This window comes from Hoplias malabaricus, chromosome 8, assembly GCF_029633855.1.
Source record: "Hoplias malabaricus isolate fHopMal1 chromosome 8, fHopMal1.hap1, whole genome shotgun sequence".
Lineage (NCBI taxonomy): Eukaryota > Metazoa > Chordata > Actinopteri > Characiformes > Erythrinidae > Hoplias > Hoplias malabaricus.
This window is the reverse complement of record NC_089807.1, coordinates 18,297,123-18,321,208: the sequence shown is the minus strand read 5'-3', so window position 1 is coordinate 18,321,208 and position 24,086 is coordinate 18,297,123. Positions and strand designations below refer to the sequence as shown.

The 24,086-nt window shown below is 40.7% G+C and overlaps 1 protein-coding gene across 1 annotated transcript in view; it reads right to left on the bottom strand.

The window, feature by feature from the left end:
- The window catches only part of gfra4a (GDNF family receptor alpha 4a), a 165,583-nt gene extending 157,211 nt beyond the window's left edge, over positions 1–8,372 (bottom strand). Inside the window, exon 1 of the mRNA XM_066679419.1 lies at positions 7,819–8,372. Within this exon, the coding sequence (XP_066535516.1) occupies positions 7,819–7,876 (58 nt within the window). The 5' untranslated portion in view covers positions 7,877–8,372. The remainder of the gene's footprint in view (positions 1–7,818) is intronic.
- Positions 8,373–24,086: the final 15,714 nt, after the last annotated feature.

Below are 24,086 nucleotides of genomic sequence, written 5' to 3'. Positions count from 1 at the left end.
CTGTTTCTTAAACAGGCTATGGTTTTGTTTTCCTGACTTCTTGTCTGATGCTCGTTTTTGTCTTTTGGACTTGTTTATCTCTCTGTACTGATTTTTAGGTTTTGGATTATTTCTTCTGGTTTTGATATCGCTTCGTGTATTGTGTTTAATAAATCTCCAACTGACTCTCACCCTTGCGATTTGTGGCATCCACAGATCTGTAAATATGAATGAATAGTAGTTACTGATGTCTCAAATACAGCTAAATACTTACTTAACATCTCAAAATCGCACAACAGTTTATAAAAATCTGACTTTGGTATTATTGGCAAAGAAACATTTTCATGTGTTTTAGCGTGGCGACTGTATTCGTTCGTCTCCAAGCAACGGTGCCACTGTGTGACACACAGAGTGCTGGAGCATGGAGATTTGTTCAGACACATTACGTCTTTATTCACACATAAACCAAATGTAACAGCTGATTTTCATGAAGAAAAAATGAAAGATATTTGACTTTGAAATGTAAAGTAAAAAGTTGCCCAAAATGGAAATATTAAAGGACAGATACACAAAAAAGTACTTTGGTGGTGTCATTGTACATAGGAAAAAAGACACATAGTGTCATTGATACAAAGCACTATATGTCTCCTTGTAGAGCATTCCGAAAAAAGTGAATGAGTGAGTGAGTTACAACCCTCTTCCATACGGTGTTTTGCATCTAAAAGGTAATCACTGTTGGCTACCAATACCAACACCACATTGCTGTACTACATTATACCAGATTGCAGCACAGACATTATCCTACAGACACTCATTTCCACTTGAGCATCTGTCCCTGAAGGACTCTCTGCTCATCCCTGATGCATGACTTGTTTTGAATGTGCAAAAATGCAATTCTATATTCTCTGCCTGTCAAAAACAGCATGCTCCAAAAGGAATTGGAGGGTCAGTTTAATTTTGTGTTTCCATGCCAGTCCATTCAAGCAAATGCAGCCGTTTATAGGGGGATTACATTCACAGGATTAGACTCAGCTATGAACAACACGCATGTGCTGCACACAAAGCGTGCAATTTGCACAGATCTGAAATAATAGGCCTATGTCAACACAACTAAAAACAGAATGAAATCCCAGGATGTGTTTTTTTGACAAATTCAGATCTCTAAATTCACAGGCACAGAATAAGCCTGTGGATCAAGAGCCGAGGCATTCAAGCCTGGTGTGTAAGAAATCAGAGGTTAATTGGCAGTTAGGCCGGAGTGTGGGCAGTTCAGGGGAGGGGGAGGACCAAGGCTTCCTGCATTAAACATGGTGAGATGCAGCAACAGTGCCAGAATGAATTCATATCCCAGCAAGCGCGAACTCACAGCACCGCATAATGTAATCCGCCACAATTCAAGGTTACTAAATGTGTGGCTAACAAATTTATTCCATCCCCTAAGAGAACAGCTTACAATGCTAAATGAACATTAGTCAGAGAAAGGCAGAATTAATTAGCCTCTTATGCTCCAATCCTCCAGAATTATTAAATGCTAGGAATTACGCAATGGTCGTGTAGTGGCCAACAGCAGGAGGACAAGAGTCCGCTTGCCTTGTTTCATATAGTCGACTTGGCCTATTAGGATGTAGCCTTTTTTTTTTTTTCAATAAAAGACAACAGCACATTAAACACTGATGAGAATTTTTCAGGTCTCTAAAACCCCAGGCATGCACCGACTGACAAATAAAATAAGTATGTAATGCACTGAGTGACATGGCATTGTACTCAGAGCTGCACATTTTATGAGAGAAGTGTTGGAACATGTTTTTACTGGCCAAGTCAGCAAAGAAGAAACTGATAGCCACACAAGCTAAATCGAGAATGTACAAATGGCTGTTTGATATATAGATATATATATAAAGTAGGCATACTTGTTAAATGATTGCACTGCAAGCATAAAGATCAGGACCCTATTAAAGTTTAAACTTGGGCTGGCACCCTAATGGCATTCACTGCAAAGTGGAGCCGAGAATAACACAAGCCAAACAGTGCAGACGTCACTGAAACGCTCCCATGGCACAAGCAGTTCTGCAAGTTGTCCAGCAATATTGCTGTAAGCCAGTGTGGAGTCATAAAAGAAAAGGGGAAAAATATACAGGAGTTGAGAGAAAATGTTTTCTGCAAGAGTGTGTGGGGTATAAATTCCTACACAATAAAATCAGTCTTAACCACTTCATCCTTAACCTTACTTTTCACTTAATAACAAGTATACTATACTGTTTATATGATATATGTTGTAAAATGAGTATAATTAAAGATTTAACACCAAAGATTTTCTTTAGGTTTAAGGTATCTTTATGAATAGACATTTTATTCCAGGTTTTGGAGCACTTCTATTGGTCCGTTCATCAGTTTTATACAGTTCATAAATAAGCATTGATTGAAATATTCTCATCTCAGTATTCAATAGTCATTATGGTGTTTTTCCAAAATCTGCAGCCTGATTCCTACTTAATTTCGACAGTCTGAATACATATTCTACATGGCTGTTCAGCTACATCACAGTCTTGGTCTAAAATATGGCAGAAACATGTTCCCCTGTGGTTTCTTATCTGATTAATTTACCATTTACATTATTCAATAAAACTTCCTATAGCATGCTGCACTGGTGTTTGTTCCGGGGCCTTTATTGAGGGGGATATTTTATTTTGCGTATATGGGGTGATTATCTCAGAGAGGAAGTTAATTAGACTGGAAAATACTTCAAATCTGAGCACACAGTAATTAAAACTTTGTTTTTCATTGACTCTGTTGACATTGCCCAGAGTCACTGGAATCCAAAGATGCTGGAGTGGTTGATGTTGGAGCCAGAGGAGTTCCTACTGAAAAGGTGAATTCCTTGTTACCTGAAGCTCACGCTGGTAGTTTCACTGAGTCAGAGAGATTAGATAAATAGAAAAGGCCTAACCCAGCAGCAGTGAGAAAGCAGTATACCTTACTTACTACGACAAGTTATACTGGGTACGAATATAACCAAAGGGTCATGAATTAAGAAATACAAGAATACAAAGGATTTGTTCAGTGTTTAATTTGTGCTGGAATAAGCTGGATCTGAGTCTGCCACCTTCCATATTGGATTCGACACATTTTATTGGATCCCAACACCTTGTTCACAAATGAAATATATATAACCTCTGTGATGATGAGGATTTGTATTTAGGATTAATGAAATGTCAGATAAATTTAAATAAATATCTACAAGCTTAAATAAATATCTTGTATGGAACCACTGTAATAAATGTTTATTACATGTCAGATGTTGAAAATTTTGATTATACAGTGGTACTAGAACATGTCACGCCACTGCAAACACCCAAGAGGCCAGTTCCCATTAAGTCATTTAGTCAATTAGCCTTGCTGTCAGATAGTAACTAGCCTTTTAAATGAAAGGTCAGTGATGTTTTTCTGCCTTGTTGTTTATGTTAACTATAATAAAGCCAAATGGTAGTTGTCAAACTCAGCAGCATGTTATCACCCACCTCTCCCCCAAACAAGAACACACAATAGTGATATTCTGTCTAAACTGTTTGAAAATAGTGGAGTTTTGAAGACATCTCGGGAAGACATACACATGGAAGACATCTCGGATGCTGTAGGAAACATTCATTCATTCATTATCTGTAACCGCTTATCCAATTCAGGGTCGCGGTGGGTCCAGAGCCTACCTGGAATCATTGGGCGCAAGGCGGGAATACACCCTGGAGGGGGCGCCAGTCCTTCACAGGGCAACACAGACACACACACACATTCACTCTGTAGAAAACAGAAAATTTTAATGTATTTGATTACTTCAGGCAGAACCTAAACTGACTAGAGTGAGCCTCAATGGTGGTGGCTGTACATCGGATATAGTTTGTGATCTTAGGAGAGTTCATGCACTCCATTAGCACTTAGCTCAAAAAGTAATTCATAATATTTAATGATTTTTTTTGTAGCAAACGTGAATTGCAATTTAATCTATTGCTCCCCCCAAGAAAAAAAAAATGAAACCTACTTTACAAGAGCAGAAGTCCTCTTTTATAAATGTATGAACCAAAACCATTCCATTTGAAAGGACCTGCAAATATTATTAGTTATTTTCCTTAATTTAGTAAGTTATACATATTCAAGGTTATGTTTTCTTATGTTTACATCTGCGGAGGTTTTTTAAGCCAAGTATTTAAGGCATGCTCTGTAAGCCCCTGGGCCCCCAGAAGTCTGAGGCCCATCTGTTCTGGCCCCAGTTGGTGATTCAATCTGGTAGCAAAGTTAGTACACCACAGTTATATTCATATAGTATTAGTTGACTTGGCTGTTGCAGCCATGTTTCACCAGTAAACATCAACTTGAGGCACATTGCATTGGCTTGAGGCAGTGTGTCTCTTAGGAGTTTTTATTTTTATGTCTGGGAAATCTATGGATCAGTTTGCTGCTTATGAAAATTGTTAGATCCAAAGTTATTGGGAAAACATTCCACCGAGCAGCATCTTTTTAATACATAACTTTAAATCCCTTAATCCCCCCGTCATTAACCTGCCAGATCCGTCACTGTTGACTGTTCCGGAACCTCATAATTAACAAATTAAGCACTGGACGTACTTGATGGATGAGCAAGCAGGCAGTATCCGGGCGTCTCTGGAGTGGTATTAGTGCAACGTAGCCTCAAGGGAAGTGCTCATTTGTGCTTACGCGTGTTGTCTGTTGCCCAGTGCACAAAGAGACAGCTTGTGAGGGGAGTACCTCTATGTGACATTTATGGGTCACTGAGAAAGGACAGCATTTAAACACACTGACAGAGTGTGACCATGTTGGTGTAGGTGTTTGTGTGCATGTGTAGGTGTAGAGTAAAGTACATTGACGAGATCAGGTGGGCTGCTTTTAGTAATGCATTGCCTGGGCTCCAGCCGCTAAACCTCTTGGGACAGGATCTTATGGTTGGAAGGCCTCAGCCTCAGGCCAGGCCCCAGAGTGGAGGAGTGTGTGAACAAGGTGAGAACAAGTAAAGAATGAGAAAACGCCACTGCTCTACCTTGCGGCTAGACACTTCCCTCTCATTTGCCTCCAGCAGTGCCATAATGTGTCTCACAGTGTGCTGCAACTGGAGAGATATATCATTACCATTTATAATATATCATTTGTAAACTGTTATTGCACTATTGGCCTTTGCAGAACTGATATCACAGAGTGTTGAAATGAGTGTTTTGACTAGTAACAAAACGATTTGCTGCATAAATTGAGAACCATTCTCCACAGACACTAACATGTAGTCAACATGTAGTGCTGGGTCATACAACTGCAATTCAGTATCACGATTAATTGAATATTTTACCTCGATTCATATTATGATGTTTTGGAATGGTGATATTAACGTTGGTCTCTGAAATTGTTTTCGTAAGTGGTTTCATTTCATTCATTGTAGATTTTTATTAATTGCCCAGCCCTAGAACAGATGTATGAAGAGTTCACATCCTTTTATTTTCCTCCATGTATAGTTCTAAAATTCCATTGCAGATTCCCATTGTCCTGCATATTGTCACTGTCCAATGAAAAACACGCATCTCCAAAATAGTACCTTTACAGGAGATGGATAATACCTTCTTAATTTTCAGTTTGTGTAAATGTGAAAAAAGATGCAATCCAAGTAATGTTGCAGCATTTCTATTGATCCATTCATCATGCGATTTTTCATGTTCATGTTCGATTCATCATGTTTTTCTTTGGATAGCGATGATGCAATTCTCAGGGAAAACAATTGACTACACCTCCCCTCAATCATGAGTTCTGCTTTGGCCTAAATAAAACAAATCATTTTCAAACCGCACCACATCTTCACCATTGTGTTTTTAATTTATTCAAAGGCACACCACGGTGGCAGTCTGCTGCAATATAATTTTAATGTGATATTTTGTCTGTGTTGTTCAGCCCTGTTCTTGCTTTTTCTGCCTGTTGGGAAAAACAGCTTCCCAGTGAGCCACTACAAACTTTATGAAGTTATGCAGAGGCAGGAACTGGGAAAACGGTGTACAAACAACAAGTAAAGCTGTGTGAAGCTACTGCGGCGGTCTTGCCTCTGGTTGCTTGTCTTAGGTTCTCTCCTCATGAACCACCTTGAAAAGTGTGTATGTGTGTTTGTGCGTGCAGGAGAGAAAGCGTGCACACGCCTGTTTTAATGATGAGGACACTTACATAACCCTGTTATTAGAATTCCATGCTGGAGATGGAGTGATGCAGCAAGTTTCTGACTCTTCTCCTGAGAACTTCTCTTATCCGAGAGCAGGATCTTTTGCCACTGTTTGAATAGTGGATTCATTATGGATCTGGTGTGAATGTAAATTTGCCAGTTTAGCTTGGGACTCAGGGTGAGAAGAGGGATGTGCTTTAGATGAGTGTGTGAGGTCTCATTATGAGCTCGCCTGCAAATACTGCATAATGGATCCTCTAGAGAAATTCACAGCCACTGGAGGTAGTGAATGCGTGAAGTGTCTGCTGAAACATGACCAGTGTGACTGCACCTTTTAAAGCTCATATTTTAAAAGGGAAAGACAGGCGGTGTGGTGTGCTGTGGGGTGGGAGTACAGCGAATCATATTTTGCAGTCAGCAAGCATAATTAATTTTAAGAAAATATCAAAACAGAAATAACTCCTTCATTTCCTCAGACTTTTACTGTATTTAGCTCCCAAGGCAAACTAGATTCCCAGAACAGTAATAAATAATCATTCCATGTAAATACAGGGCCCTCAATAATGTGTAAAATGTGCTGAAATTTCTGCATGGTAACAGAATTGGGACTTTAACAACATATGAACATATTTTAGACTGTGGAATACAAAAGCAATTAAATATATTTGTAAAACATAAAAGTTGTTGTCTTGTATGTTATAGGAGCACTACATCCCTTAACTGTTGTCTAAAATATATTCACTCTCAACACAGGTAACCTACTTCAGAGCAAACATACATTTTACACCAGAAACAACCCCTCTTCATTCGTCTCAATGCTAAAATAGCCTGGAAAATAATAGTTCATGTGGTAACAAGCAACTGAATCACACTGGTTCATTCGGCATATGTAGCCTGTTTGTCTCCATTATATTTCATTTACTTGTTCCGAGTAAAGTCTTAATTTTATATATTTTAGGTTGAACTAACACAACAAATCTCCAGAGCCTCATAAATAGTCGCTATAACTAAACTTTCGGAGGGAAGTAAATCAATAACAGTGAACGTGAAGGATTAGTGCAGTTCTCTCTCCGTTCTCGTCTCTCTCCAGCTGCGGACAGTACAGTCCATTTATTTTCCCGCCCGTTTTCATACAAGCTCCGCCCACTCGCGTTGTGATTGGTTTTTTCTTCACGCTCACGGGCAGATTGCCGTTCTAAGACACTAGCCGTTGTAGACTCTCAGCCATTTGCGGGGCAGCGGGGCGGGACTTGTTTGAAAACGGGTGTTAAATGAAATAAATAAATAAATATTAGTACAACAACCTCAGCGCTCGAGCGCTGTCCCCGGCTGAATGACTCCGTCGCAGACGGAGCTGTATTCAACTCAGCAGCGGCTCATTATGACAGCAACATCCAAAACAGCCACAACATCCTCAACAGCCCCCTCGCCTCGCCCCCTTACAACACCACAAATGCCCCCACACCACAGCACGCGCCAAGGTTACTGAGGCAACTTTCTGAACTCCTGCAGTGAACGCAATCAGACGGGGAAACGTCGCGGAAAGAGAGGAGCGGGTTACCGTTCCCCTCGCATCTGGAACATCTGGTCAAGCGCATGCCCAAACGGTGATGAAAAATATAGGCTACACCAGGACTCACCGAGCACGGCCAGCTGGAGCAGAGAGAGTCCAATCAGGTCCATTCTGCGCAGAGCCATGAGTCCAGAAATGAGAGAGAGATGATGGAAAAAGCCAAAGCAAAGCCGTTGGTCGCGCCTCTGTTGCCTCAAAGTTCCAGCATGCGAACGGATAGCGTGTGCTCTGTCCTGTCCTCTTTAGCGCCGCTTTACCGGCACGAGCGCGCGAGCAGCGATCCAAATCCTGCGATAGTTGCGCGCGCGATCCTCAATCATCTTCTCCTCTGCAGCCCGAGCGCAGAACGTTTGGCTGGATGCAGGAAACAAAAATAACGATAATTAAAGAACCCAGGGAAGAAAGTGTGTGAGGGTCTAATAACACAGGCGCGCGCCACTGACTCTCAACCCCTCAAAAATATCACCAAAAGAAAGGCGAGGAAAAACACCGCAGTACAGACGATAAAAGCAGCTGCTGGGGTTTTGCGGGTGATCCTAAAAATGTGTGAGTGTGTGAGAGAGAGAAAAAGTGTTTGTGTGTGAGGCTCGGAACTGAGATCCTGTGTGTGCGTGTGTGTGTGTGTGTGTATGCGCGTATGGTGGGCCGTGTGGAAGCGCGAGCGCACCGGACTCTAGCACGCCGCGCATCAACTCCTGTGGCAGCAGTGCGCGCGCAGGAGGGGAGGGGTGGGGGGGACGCAGTGAGAAGCAAACACACTGCAAGGACGACACGATCAGCATCACACAGTGATTATCACCAGGAGAAAATCAGCCCAACAATTTGCATTTTAACTCTTTCATGCATTTAGAACTTCATTTAATCTAAAGTCCATGTATGTGCTCAGCCTGTAAGGAAGGTTTAAATAGTTAGGAAAATCTGCAATGCAGAACAAAAAACAGTATAAATATAGGTCCAAATGATATGTAGATTAAACAATATCTCATCAAAAAAGACATACATGCAAATACTGATACAATAACAGGAGGTAGTGTGTTCACCTGTAAACAACACTGTAGTTCAATCACTCGGCTAAGCTGCTGCCATGGGGCAACGTGTGAATCCCATTGATTTATTTAGCGTTATGATTTATGATTTTATGATTTATTTAGCCCGTTTAGAAGGCTGAAGAGCAAGACAGGAAGTTGTTTGAGAAATGTGGCCCAGCAGCGCCTTGGACGAATTTAGGTGACAGTCTTAAAAAAATAAAAATAAAAAAATAAAAAACATTTTTTCAAAATGTTTCTTAGCCTGGACAGAGTTAGACAAAATTTGGAAAAAACAAAATTATTCTGGCCCTCATTTGTCATTTTCATGGCCACTTGGCAAATGGATTGACAACACTTGGGCAGACTGTTCCCTTTTTGCCACCAGGGGCATGACTACATGTAAACTGGGGTGGACATTGCACACACAGAGAGGAATCTGCCTACCCAGACTGTTTTTTTTTTTTTGACAGCCCCAACAAACCCATTCTAAAAATTAATGTTGTATTCACCCCCTAAAAATCAAAACACTCCCTTGTTGACATAACCTGCTTTTAAAAAGGGCAACATTTTTGCTGTTGCCCACCAAATAATCCAAAATTAGCAGCAATTTAGGGCTGTATCAGCCAGAAGAGTTTTTTCTTTGAGGCTACTTTGGCTCATATCCAATTTGCCAGGACCAGCAAAGCCATATTGCTGCCAGCAGTGGGCTACATCTGTTCTATGAGTTGTGGGCCAAATAAGCATTTTTAAAATGTGGGCCACTTCTGGTTGTGGTTTGCCAGCACTGACAGTGGGCCAGCCGTGCTGCATCTTTGGCAGAAGAGGCCCACATCCGCATGCTGCCTGGGAAACCCCTTAAGTTAGCGTACACCAAAAAAAATGTGAAAATTGAAAGCAGTTAAAGACAAGGCATCAAATGTGTTTTCACACATAAATCAGTCAGATGTAATAAAAATTCATCCCCTTAGTTTCTACACTTGTCCATTTTATCCACTCCAATTACCATATAGCTACACTTTGTAGTCTGTCTTTTGCTCTGCATACATTGTTTACCCCCCTTTTCAGTAAAAAAAGCAAACATTATTTTCTCTGTGCTGCAGTGGCACTGGAGATTTTAAACATTGCCTATTCACTGTATGAGACACACCTCATTTGTCCACCTTGTGTGTTTGTGTTTGTGTGTGTGTGTGTGTGTGTGTGTGTGTGTGTGTGAGAGAGCGAGAGAGAGAGAGAGTGAACTGCTGTCTGTAAACATAAATGAACTACTGTCTGTAAATTTAGACTTAAACAGTGCACATGTTCGGTGGAGCAAATATTGGAGTAGTTTCAAGGATTTTAGACATTTCCCTCTCTGCAGTGCAAGTATCAGCCTTTCAGACACTTATTGAAATTATGTAATCATTTTCATTGCCACATTTTCAAGGGGCGGCCGGGGGGGGGGGGGGGGGGGGGGATGGGGGGGGTTGGGTGTGTTCTCCTCCTCAAAACAATATTTTTTAAATGGATTTGCTGTTGTGAGTGTGTGATACCCTGTGATTTACTGACTGGCACTGGTCCAGAGTGTGGTCTTGCCTTGTGCCCAGCAATTTAAGGTTGGCTCTGGACACACCGGGACCCTGGCCCAGATGAAGAGGTTAAAGAAGATGAATGATTGACTGAATGTTCTCGGAGCCAAAGAAGAACAGAGCCATACACATTGTTACCAGCGTAATCTTTAAAATGCTGAAGACATTTAGGTTAAAAAAATACATTCCAAATTGGATTAACTGATGTCTTCAGCTCTTAAATGCTAAGTGTTGTTGAAAAGAAAAAAAGTAGTGCTGTCAAAATGCATACATTAATGCACATGGGAATTTAACTTATTTTATCAAATATGTCATGACATCCTCCCATAAATCATACTTTTTAGAGTCTAGTGATTTATTAACACATTTATCAAACAGTGTAAACACAGCATTACAGCTGATGAGTTCAGAAGGTAGATTACATTTTATTTATGCTTAAATATGTATTAAATACGAGCGGCACGGTGGCGCAGCAGGTAGTGTCGCACTCACACAGCTCCAGGGGCCTTGCGCCCAATGATTCCAGGTAGGCTCTGGACCCCCCGCGACCCTAAAAAATTGGATAAGCGGTTACAGATAATGAATGGATGTATTAAATACCTCAACTCTCTTTCTCTTATCTTTCCTCTCACTTTCTCTCTCTCTCACACACACACACACAGTTTTTGTTTCCATGTTTGAAGCAAGAGCTGTTCTTTAACGTTAATATTCTCCATTAAACCTTCTGTGTCCAATGCTAAAGCTCTTCCTGAAACTTATATTTAGCAAATTAAGAGATATAATAAATTAAAAAAGAATGGTGTCCACTGGCTAATTTGTCATGCATATTACACTGTACATTTATTTCCCTCTCAAAATAGAAGAGGTACAGCATAAACTACAAACATTTGTTCCACATTCAAATACAAAATCAAACACAAATCCTTATTCAACATGACCTTAATCAAAACGTAATACCACACAACCACTATTACCATTCCTCAGCTCGGCTCGCCTTCAAAAGGCCTAATCACAATAACAGGTTTCCTAAATCCCTTGCTGACAGAGCAGTCGGAATGAATGAAAGTCTGCGTCAACCTTTTAGATTTAGCCTCTAGAAGATAAAATATGCATGCCTTCTAGACGGCAATAACACATTGGTTCGCTAAAGAACCACCCGTTGAAAGGTTCTGTGTTTTTTTTTTTTTTTTTGCAATAGTCTGAGCCCAGCAAAAGTTGAGGATTGCTTAACTGCTGTAGAACACAAATGAAACTAAACCTGATAAATAATAGAAAAGCTGAGTCAGACGTATTCGGGCAGAAAACTAGTCAAACCCTCCTGGACATCCATTTTTCTGGAAAGACTATAATGAACCCCTGATCTTGGGTCATGGTGACACTTTTCCACATGTATGGTACTTGATTCTACTTGGCTCTGCTTGCTTTTTTGGTCCCTCTCCAAAAGACTATGAATACCCCTTCTCAAAACATGATGTCATTTAATGAGCTGCTTTTGTGAATCAAATAAAAACTATTGTGATTTTACTAATGTCTGGTTTGTGCTGAATGTCTGCATTTCATTGTGATTGAAAAGGCTCTCTGGCCAGTCAGTGTTCTGCAAGGTTTATATGTCATGGTTTAGTCTTCACTCTACTCCCCTCGAGCAAGCAGGGACTAAATTACCCCATTTCAGGTATCAGGTACCACTTTCGCCTAATGGGAAAAGCTCAAAAGCTGAGTAGAGCCAAGTGGAGTCGAGTAGGTAGCATGCAGTGGAAAAGCACCAATAAATATGTGGCGCATGTGGGTTTTCTATTACAGAAAACAGTGTGCATGTACCCTTGCATGTAATCCTGCCAAGGATTTTGGGCTGAAAGTAAAAGGTATCACACTGGGCCGCAACAATCCACCACCCTAATATTCTCATTATTATTAGGTCCCTTGTCAGTCTCAGTCTTCTAGAATCATCTTAACTCGACCTCACCCCTAGTGGCACTTACAGTCCAATACATAATTTAATGTGGAATGAAAAATTAAATGTGAAACTTAAAAAAAACCTAGAGAGCCCCTGAAGGGAGATGCTGTAATTTTTTTTATTGAATTTATTATTTTAATGTTAAGATTAATTTTCTTATTTAGGTATGGGGTGTGTGGGTGGGCACTGGCCCATAATGCGTCTCCGTCTCCCTGCCTCCAAAGCCCTCCTTTTGACTTCCTGGCTTGGAACCAATATGAGGTGGTGTTAGATTAGCACAATGGAAAATGTGAGTTAGTTTTTATTGCTAAAAAGATCAAAGTCATCTGTACTGGTATCACAGTAGCTTCCAGATCCTCAGCATCATGATTTTCCATAAAGCCGTTTGTTGGTTTTCTCACAAAAGATGAGTAAAGTAATGCGTGTTGTTTTAACACACATTTATAATTAACAATGTCTTTACAGCCAGTTCTTTTTTTTCTCCAGACGATCTTCTGAAGCCACTGTTCCAAATGAGTCATCTTAAACACAGAGAAATATTCATTAAAAACCCAGAGCTCAAAACCCCCACTCTGCAACTCTCACCCTCACTGTAAATAAGACATGAGTGACATTTCCATTACGTTTGGCAAACCTTTAAAGCGCCTCACTCTCATAGCCGTACACTTCACTCGGGCGCTTGTTGTGTATCTGCAGATGAAATTTTCTCAACATCTGACACAAAACAGCACTGCTGCGCTATCTGTGAATGTGCGTTTATCACTTTCTGTAGTGAACAAGCAGTGAGAATGGAGGAAGGAAGAAGAAGAGAGACAGAGAAAGAGGTGAAAAGAAGAGGAATTGGGAGACAGAGGGAGATGTAGTAGAGATGGAGAGGAAGAGGCAGGTGAATGCGAAAGATACAGGAGAGAAAAAGATGAGAGAGAAAACAATGAGATGGGGGAAAAGAAAGGTCAAGCAGATAAAAAGCTGGGACAGATGGAGAGATGGGGAGAGAGAGACAGAGAAGTGGGAGTCTGAAAAGAGACAGGAGAGGAGGGAGAGAAAGAGGGGTAATGAGAGAAAGACAATGATGCAGAGGGAAAGATGGGGAGAGACGAGAAAGAGGTGCAAGACAGAATAAGAGAAAGGTGGTGGAGATGGGGAAACACGGAGGACAGAAAAGAGTAAGGAAGAGAGGGGTGATGGAGAGAAAGGAATGAAAGGTAGGAGTCAAAAAGAGAAGGGGAAAGTGATGAGAGACACAGAGAGGGGAAGGATGGAGAGAAAGATAGATGAGGGAGAGAAAACAGAATCAGACAAGGATAGAGAGGTGGGAGGCAGAAAAGGGGATGGGGGAGAGAGTCAGACCGAAAAAAGGGTGGGGGGGGGAGTCAAAGAGTGAGAGAAATAGACAAGACAGATAGAAAGAGCAGGGTGAGAGGGCGGATATGGAGACAGAGAGGGAGATTGTAGACAGTGAGAGTGAGAATATTCAGCGTAGGCTTCCTCTCCTCCCCATCATTTCTGTAAGCCGTGGCACTTTGGGCTGTGGGCTGTTTGTTAATAATTGTGTTGTAATGTCAATGCAGCAGAGTCATCTTCAGGAGAGAGAGCGAGAGAGACAGACAGACAGAGAGAGGGAGAGGGAGTATTTAGTGAGGGAAGTGAAGCCGACAGGGGTTTGGCACAGCCTCCTCTCACACAAGCCGCAAAACCGTGGCAACAGGCTCACTAATGGCCCATCTGTTGAGAGGCTGAGTGTGTGTGGTGGGGGAGTAGAGGGTGGGGGGTGGGCACATAGGGGCTGGGGTAGAGAGAGTTCCACTACACATTGCTGACTAACACTAAATGATCAATTATTTAAAGGTATACATGCTCCAGAAATAACTGACCTCAGTTTCTCAGTGTCCATGTGCAGCAGCGCACACACAGACCCATGAGGATGTTAATGGAGTTACACAGATGGACTACAGCCATATTAATTATTATCTACTCCTATTCTTGCCCAATGTGTTTTATTTCAGTGAAATGTTCAGTATTGTAGCCAGCCCACTGTATCTGCGGGAGATTGGTTTCAGAACCCCCTGTGAGTATTCACTCCCTGTGAATACCACAAGTCCCTTAATAACATGAAGTACTCATCCTCCTGTATGCTTAAAGGCATCGGTAGATAAGAGTTGTTGTTTTTGCTCCTTGGCTCCCCCTACAGTTGCAGAGTGTAAGGCTATGTTCACATTACCAGGTGGAAGTGACTCAAATCTCCATTTTTTCCCTCTCTTAATTTGATACCAATGTCTAATTAGATTTCATCAACTCAGATTCGAGTCACCTTCATATGTGCTCATAGATTAGATATGTATCCGATGGGTATGGATCATGAACGTTACATGGCCAGATAGGATTTCAAGCGTCTTGTTTCCTGTATGAATAAAACTTTCACGTCACTCAGCGCCTGTAGCACGGCAAAACAGCTATAGAGGAGAGGCTTGAGCTGTGTCACTTCACAGATTACAAACTACTACACAGACACAGGGCACTAGTTTGACTGAAAAATGTGAAGTTTATGGCCAGTTATAAATGACTTTGTAAATCGACGTATAACGCACTACCTGAGTGGAGAAACCGTTATATTATGAATGACATTGTACACAACAGAGAGTGTACAGAGACATTTGGGATTCAGCTGATCTCTAGGCACAACAAGACAGGTTTTGGTTGGCCTTATAATTTATGGTTGATAAACTGTCCTCCTGAGGGAGCAATGCATAACTATATGAGCTACTAACTATTATTTTGTTTTTCCAGTGAGATGTCTCACAAATGTTTTTGCTGTTCTTACCCTTCTCCAAAAATTATATAGTACAGTTTCTGCAGTACTGAGCCCAGAGTAGCAAAGACAGAGGCTCTGTTCTCCCTACTTCAGGTCAGTAAAGCATTTCGAAGCTGTCTTTTCTAAAGTAAAAATAGTACCTAGTGTTGTTTTAAATAATATACAGATTACATACATACATACATACATCTTCTTTTCCGCTTATCCATTTCAGGGTCGCAGTGTATACAGATTACATGTAATACATAATACAGTACTGTAACTGGTATGTACAGTACATGTATAGTACAGAAGCAAACTTCCATTTATTAACTCATGCATTAATATTGTGTAAGGTCTTGGTCTTGTTCAGCTTTGCAGTGTGTCTGGTACCTACACTGTGTGCAAGAAAGGAGCACACCCTGGACAGCGTGCCTGTCCATTACAGGGCATCACACACTCACACAATTGCTCACACTGATGGACACATTTTCACAGCCAGTCCACCTTCCAGCATGTGTTTAGATTGTAGGAGGAAACAAGAACACCCAGAGGAGACCCACTGGGACCCACTGAGACACTTGGAGAACACACCAGACTCCTCATATACAATAACCAATGAATCCTGTACCCCAGAATCCTGAAGCTGTGTAGCAGTGGCACTATCTGGAGCTCCACCGGGTTCCCGGCAGACACAAATATGCCAAACTACATATTTCACATAGTTTTGTAGTCACGTGTGCGGTAAACCATAGTTATCCTGAACAATTCTTATTCTGCAGCCTTTCGGTTTTAAATAAGTAAAGAATAATTAAAAACAAGAACTAGGAAATGAAAAAAGGGCAGTAAGAAAATGAGAAAATGCATTTTGCACAAATAGGCTGTATTTAAGGTGTGCAGCAAAGTCCCAAAAGCAGTCGAGCTTAAACAGTTCTACTGTGAAAAAAATGAATTATGTAGAAGACATTATGAATTGTCATGTGACATGATTGTGTTGAGCCATACTGCTGATGGAAGATCACAAACACCACTCTAACTCTTACCGGATGGAGATCTTTTATTCTGGAGAACACTGTTTCACTGCCCTACAGCCCAGCACTGGGGGACTTTATACCTCTCTGGCCAACAGTGTACTGAGCATTGTAGGCTGCTTCTCATGTGCAGCTACTTTCATTTCATGAATTTCCCTTGACGTGTTACAAGAACTGAACGTCTGTGTGGATCATGAGTGGAGCATCAGTGAGTTAACTCATTTTAAGGGGTGTTTATACATTTTGAAAATTGTTCTAGCAACATTGTACTGAGGCTTTGTTACAAGCATACTACAGTGACTTATAAAAGTTTGACATGAAGACATGTCTATTACAGTATTTGGACAGTTTTCACTGTGTGTGAGTGTATGTGTGTATCAGGTTCACCCATATAGGTGCTGAGACTAAAATGAGGTCGCTCATCTTAATGATGTGAGTGATGCTTATAGTCCACAGACATCAGAGCAGAAGACTATTTCTGGCCCTTCAGTCGAACCTTTTTTCTTCCTCTCATCTATCATCTTATCATCTCCTCCTCTTTCTCTATAGCAGATCTATCTCTCTCACTCTATTCTTTCTCTCCTCTTCTCTTTCTCTCTCTCTCTCTCTCTCTCTCTCTCTCTCTCTCTCTTTCTCTCTCTCTCAGAGTGTGTTGTGGTTGCCCCCAAAACCTATTATGGCTAACTCTAAAAGAACTTACTCACTGCATTTATTTCCGTCTGTAAATAAATGAATAAATGAATAAATGTTAGGATGACTGATCTGTTTAGGTAAATATGGACAGGTTGCGTGTAAGAGTCTGTAGGAAAAACATTAATGTGTATCACCAGTGAACCCTTAGCCTGCAGCCACTGTTTAGTCATAGCCGACCCCACTCTGCAGAATGATTTTTTAGTAAAAGTATTAAATACTTCAATATATAATGCCCCTAAGCCACTTAAAAAATCAGCCACAATATTAAAACCACACAAATAAAGCGAATAACATCGGTTATCTACAGTAGCACCTTACAAGAGGTGGGGCCATATTAGGCAGCAAGTGATGAGTCTGTTCTTGAAGTTGATGCACTGAAAGCATAAATCGGTGCACAAGGCTTTGACAAATGCCAAATTGTAATGGTCATAATGTTTTAGTCAGAGCATCTCCAAACACCGGGCCTTGTGTGGTGTTTGTTGTATCCAGTGGGTAATCCTTTCTAAAAGTGACTAATCCCTCAGTAGAAACACTGCTGAAGAAGTTATCTCTGGCACTGACCCCTGCACTGCCTCGTGCATCAGTGAACCTTCACTGTTCACTAGAGTTTAGTGTCTCTGGTTATGCTTCCTTAGACCACTTTTGGTTGATATTAACCTGTTTTTCCCCCTCTGCTTCCAAAACATCAACTTCACAAACTTACAGTTCTTATTCAGTCTTATATATTCCACCCATGTACACGTGACTTTGTAATGGGATAAAGAATGTTATTTAAATGCCCCGCTAGTGGTTTTAATCTTGTGGCCCATCAAATCATATGTTCTTAAAGATGTTCTTAAGCCTGGTCTGTAAATGAAAGGGATATATCAGAGTGTACACAGAGAGTTAAGCTGACCAGTAATAATCAGATAAGGTGTAATGAATCCGATTATAAGATCTAGAACAACCAGGGGATAAATGATAAATAAACAGTGGCGAAGGACTGGCCCTGTGTTGTTTGCAGTGTAGCTCAGCTGACAAGACGTCCTCTTAATTTATTGACTTGACAGACAATTAAAATATAATAATGGGATTCATTTTCAATTAAATGATAATGTTGTCTTGTGTGAATTATTGCTGTCACCGCTGTAATTGAGTGCTATCATGCAGGCGACCTTGCTGTGTGTGAGGAGCTGGGATGTGTCAGCTGCAGGAGCCGGAGACAGAGGGACTTTTTCTTCTCTGCTCCAGCTCGGTGAGGAGGTAGGGCTCAATGTAATCATATCTGACAATATAATCATTATATCTGAGAGAGAGATAGGGAGGAATTAATGTGAATGTATGTGTGTGTGTGTGTGTGTGTGGGACATGCATATACATGTGTGGTGTTCTCAGCTTTAGTAGGTGGCATCTTGTGATCTCATGAGCAGCTATTATTAATATTTAATGACAGGAGTGAATTTAGTACAGGTGTGTGTGTTGAGAAGCAGTAGGGGAGACATCTGATGTGTGAAACCCCATGGAGTGTGTGTGCAGGACATGGCTAGGGGCAAACACACATACATGCGCACACACATTCCTGAAGTGTGTATTTTTTTTTTTCTTTATCAGTTTCCGCTCTTCTTTGCCTGTGGCCAGGCAACACCTCTTCAAAATCACACACATACAGTATCAAATCTACAGCTGTGATTTGATTGCACACTTTTATTGCAAGGCTGAATTAGAGAGCATGTGATAATTTGTCTGACACTGTGATCTCTGCAAAAACAAAACAAAACAAAAAAAACCACGCCTGTTGCAGTTGCTGCATTATCAGTTCAAAGAGCATAAATAATTACAGAGGCAATGGAGGGGATAGCAATATATGGGTGCTCTAGCCTCTTCCATTTGTTAAACCTAAGCCCAGGGGGGTTGAATAATTACAGTCTTTATTTTTTGTTGTTTAAACTTTATTAACTTCCCTTGCCCATTTTCTCTGATTGCCTTCTTAAGTCAGGAAAAACAGTGAAAACATTTCTGTAGCAGCACTAAGGCTAATGACACATACATAAACACTTTATGACAACTGACAAAGTCCTACATCAACATTTACAAACACTTCCACCTCGGTAAGCTCCGACTTCGCAGTGTGATGGAGAGGCATTCTGTAAGAGTTATTATTCCACAGTAATGACACTCCAAACATATCTCTCTGACTTATTTGCCTGTAACATAGCAACAAGAACCATTAAACACGTATCAGCCACGACAAAGACGTCTTCTGAAAAGAACATCTTGTCCTAACAGCAATCGATAGGCAATCACAAAAACAAAACGGGAAAGTGGCAAATCACTTGTTTGGACAGACGCCTCATTCCACCATGCACCCATCAGCTGTAACATTACTACCATCTTCTTGTTTCTACACTCACTGTCCACAGTGTAATTTTATGGCTGATAAAATATATCAACTCATTAGGTCCGTCGCCTAAGCTGTATTTGTTTCATCGTTGTCTCAGAATTATTGGTCAGTTTGACATAGCATCTATGCTACTTGACCTTTTTGCTTGACATTAGTTTGTATTAAATTCAGAAAAGAGTAGCGCAAAATTATGAGTGTAATATCAGCGTTAACAAAGCATTGTTTACTGTCAATGATTGGATAAAGCCTTTTGTCAGTCGTCAGGTGTGAGGTGTCCATCTCTACACAGACCTGCAGCAAACAAGGGCAATAAAACAAACGATTAGTGTGTTTAGAGGAACACTGAGTGAAATATGTGTGAGGGATGAGTGAATGAGTGATGAGTGTGACAAAGTGATGAACCAAGTGAGTGAAAATTTGTGTCAAATTGACTAAATGAATGATAGATTGAGTGATTGCGTGAGTAAGTGAAAAATGGCTGGGTGTGTGAGTGACTGAATGAATGTGTGAAATGACTGAATTTATGATAGATTACAATTTTTCTCAGTCGCTTTGGAGCATTTCTCAAATCATCATTTATATTTGCGCAACGTTAAGTATATTTCTCAAAAAATTTTGTCCAAATAGCACCACACCTTTGATTACTGGCAAATGCCTGTAACTTGCTCAAAATCCTCAGTTCACATCCCAAAATGAAGTTTCTATGTGCCATCTGAATGACAAGACCTTATGTCGTTGATTATGAACAGGACAGTCAGAATGTTTAGCCACATTGTCAGTACATCAGTATCGCTGTAATTTTTTCTGAATGTTTTTGATGACAGTGAAAATGCATGAGGCTGCACTTTTACTGTGAGGTGCATATAAACCGTACAAAGTTTCATTACTGTATGTGGGATTTACTGAAAGAGACTGGACCCTACTCACATTCATGCTCTTTACTGTTGGTCAATGACAGACCATGTCTTTGCAATGCAGCATGGAACGAATCTTTTTGAAAGTCTTATCCAGCCTCAATAGGCATCTGCTGTGATGTCCTCACATGCTGCATCCATAGCAGTCAGCAAGGTCATCTGAGTATGTGGCTGTCCTCTTAATTATTTTGGGCTGTTGACCCAGGTTATTTCATTGTTCTTCTATTGTCGGAAACTGTAACACTGTGTTATGCTCTGTCTATATATGAGACAGAGCACAAGGTTCCTGAGATGCACCTCTGAGCTATTTTAGTGGACTGGTGGATGAACGCTACCCTTTATCAGTGAAAGTCATGGTTCACCTGAGAGCTAATCATCAGTTCAGTAGACATTTACAGAAAATGTCAGAATTATAAAGAAATGTAACAATAATTCTTCACAGCTCATGAACACTGGATCAACATTTCTGAGTGTATGGACTTATGCAATGAACTAGTGCCTGGATGTTTTGTGGGGTTGAACTGTTCAACAGAGGAACAGTGTAATACATTCTGACCAACATGAGAAAAGCAGCTGATAATGTAAGAAAGAGCAGACAGCTGTACAAAATAAATTGCACAATTAACTAAAGCATGTGCTGTTTGTCCAAAATGAATGAGAAATGTCTCTTATGAGGTGCACAAGCAACTAGATGATGTGGAGTTAGAAGTCGTTTTGAGAACTTTATTTCTGATCTGAGAAATGCTCCAAAGCGACTGAGAAAAACTGTAAATGAGCAAGTGACCACAAGACTGGGCGAGTGAGGGACTAGTTTGAGTGTGTGAAAGTTTGACTGAATGATTGACGTTTTTGACAAACTGACTGAGTTGGGTGACTAAATGAATGTGTTTGACTTAGAGAATGACTGAATTTGTGACAGGCTGAGTGGGTGACAGTGAATGACTCAATGAATGAGTGACTGAATAAATTAATTTGTGACATATTGACTAAGTGAATTGACTGAGTGACTGCATGAGTAAGTGACAACAAGAATGGGTGAGTGAGTGACTGAATGAATGTGTGAAAGATTGACTTGGTGAATGGTTGAATTTGGGACAGAGAGACTGAGTTCTAAATCAGTTTGAGAAACTTTGCACTAAAACCTTGTGAATGCTGTCGAACTCCAACCTGTCTCCTTCAGTGAACCCCGCAGAAGCAGCATCACCTCTGAATACGGCTGAGTGAATGCGTGTCCGATGTGCTCTATTTACACAAGCCCTTGTATGTTCTTGCACACACCATGTTGCCAATGTGAAACCCTGGCGTGCCTGCCACGCTCTGCAATCTGATCCTCGTACATGAATTCACTTTGGCACTTTGTTAATAGCCAGCTTTTTCTCTGGCCCTTTTTAAGCAGGACCAAACTGCATGTTCTGATGAGCTGAATGGCTCAGATGGAGATGATGGCTGACGCAGGGCATGGAAATCAAAGACGAAATTATAGAGGCTCATGATTTCTGAGGCTGGCACTAAAGCTGATATATTACTGGTTAGAGCAGAACGGGAAGGCGTAAATGAATGTAAGAACGAAGGATTTTCTTAGTGTCTGGGGTGTTTTTGCTCATCTCCTGATTGAATTTGGCTTACCATAGACATTCACAGTTCAGCCTGCACCATTATACTACATCTGTAAGGTAGAGTGAGAATATAAGTTTAAATAATGAAAAAGAATGATCTACCTGTCCATTGTGACCTTTGCTCAGGTGCATAGAAAGCTATGGTAATATCTGCACCTCACAGATATGAAAACCTTACATTGGTCAAAGGGGCAAGGAATTATGGAATTATCTTCAGTACCTCAAATCTACTGAAGGATTTAGGTGTTTGCTCTGGTGCTCCGCTGTTCAATTGCTAAAGTCCATGTTTCAAAATCCCGTACAACACTGTATTCTTATCGTTGTTAGTATTGAACAGAGCATGAAATCAGTGGACCTTCACAAGGGATCAATTCCTAACTCAGGCGGAAACACCATACTATTCCATACAGTTGCATTAGCCATAAAACCGTACATTGCTGATAAAGCCAGATATTGTTATACTGACTATTTGTTTTTAAATATACTACGGATAGGGAAGACTAAACTTTTTTCATGGAAAGTGCTCTAAACATAGGTAAAGCTCAGTGATTTGCCCTGGAGCAGAACCTCACTGACCTCAGAACCTGCACCTGCGGACCAGTGCAAGTTTTCCTCTCCCTTGATGCCCACTCAGGGCCAAACCTCCCAAGCTGCTGAGCACAGAGCTCCTTTCTGCCCAGCTAACAACTCTCTCTTTCCGTGATGCTATGAATGAATGCATTGCAAACTTGGCAGCGTTCTTCCCTGCTGTGCTTCCAAGCTCAGTCTGTTTCTTCTTTGTTTGTGTTGACCATTTTTATTAGACCATTTTTAATTACTGTATTCATTTCATGTCATCACAGAGGTTTTACACTGGGTGTTAGTTGTACTACCAACTAAAATGTCTTCCCAAATAAGCCAAAAAAACTAACAAAAATAATCCTTCCCAAAGAATTTCCTGCAGCATTTTCAGCTGATGTTTAAGAATGCTAAAAGATGAAGTAAATGCATTTATTAATTAATGTGAGAGACCTGGAGGTTGTGAGTTCGATTCCTGCTCTGGGTGAGGAGTCTGTTTGTTCTCCCCGTGTCCGTGTGGGTTTCCTCTGGGTGCTCCGGTTTCCACCTACAGTCCAAAAACACATGTTGGTAGGTGGATTGGTGACTCAAAAGTGTCTGTGTGAGTGTGTGTGTTGCCCTGTGAAGGACTGGCGCCCCCTCCAGGGTGTATTCCCTCACACACTGCGAACCTGATCTGGACAAGTGCTTACAGAGGATGGATGAATGAATGATTTTTATTTTTATTTTTTTGTCATTATAAGTCTATTACAACTATTTGTATTTTAAAATGCCAGAAACACAGTAGAACCACAGTGAAGCAATGTACAGCTTTCCAGAATATATTTTAGTGTTGTGTCCATGTTTCATGGTAAATAACGTGTCATTTTATCCATTCCATTATTCATCAGCGCTGGCTTACATCATTAGCTCAGCCCATCCACATTAATGAATTAATGTGAGGCTGCATGGTAGTGTCACTCACAAAAAGCTCCAGGGTCTCAGAGTCCTTGCCTGGGGTCACTCTCTGTGTTCTCCCCATGTCTGCATGAGTCTCTTCTGGGTTCTCAGGTTGGTTCCCACAATCCAAAAACAGTAGTAGGTGAAGTTTTCAACAGGTGTGAGTGTGTACGTGACTGGGTGAGTGTGTGTGTGTGTGTGTGTGTGTGTTTGTGTGTGTGTGTCTGTCTGTGTGTGAAATGACTGGATGAGCGTGTGAAATGGTCCACAGGTGTGGGTGACTGGATTAATATATTAAATTGTACACAGATTTGAGCGTATGAGTGACTGAGTGAGTGTGTGATGGTTTTGTAATGGTCTTGAACCCAATGACACTGGGTAGGTTCTGAAACCAGCATGACCCTGATTAAGATAAATCAGTTGTAGAAGATGAATTAATGAATGAATGAACAAATGAATAATTAATGTGACCAATAGCACTCCTAAAATATAGTTACCTCCTGAAAATAGACCTCATTATTCTTTGAATATTCATCACTCTTAAATTCAAATCACTGCTGATGACCCCAGTTTATAACGTCGCCCTCACCAGTGTCCACTGAAATTCCATTGTTCGTTATGTAGCTTCAGATAGATCCTACATTATCTAAATGACGGTGTCAAGTCTTGGTGTTAATTAACAGAATGAGTTAACTACATAAGGTTTACCAGTGTCAATAACCATTTATATATCTCTTTATATTTGACCTTGTTGGACATTAATGTACAGTTTCTTCTTTATTTCCAGATGGACATAATTTTAGCTTTTATATATAAATGATGCAATCATAAGTTAAGTATTAATATATGCTCATTTATGCAGCATT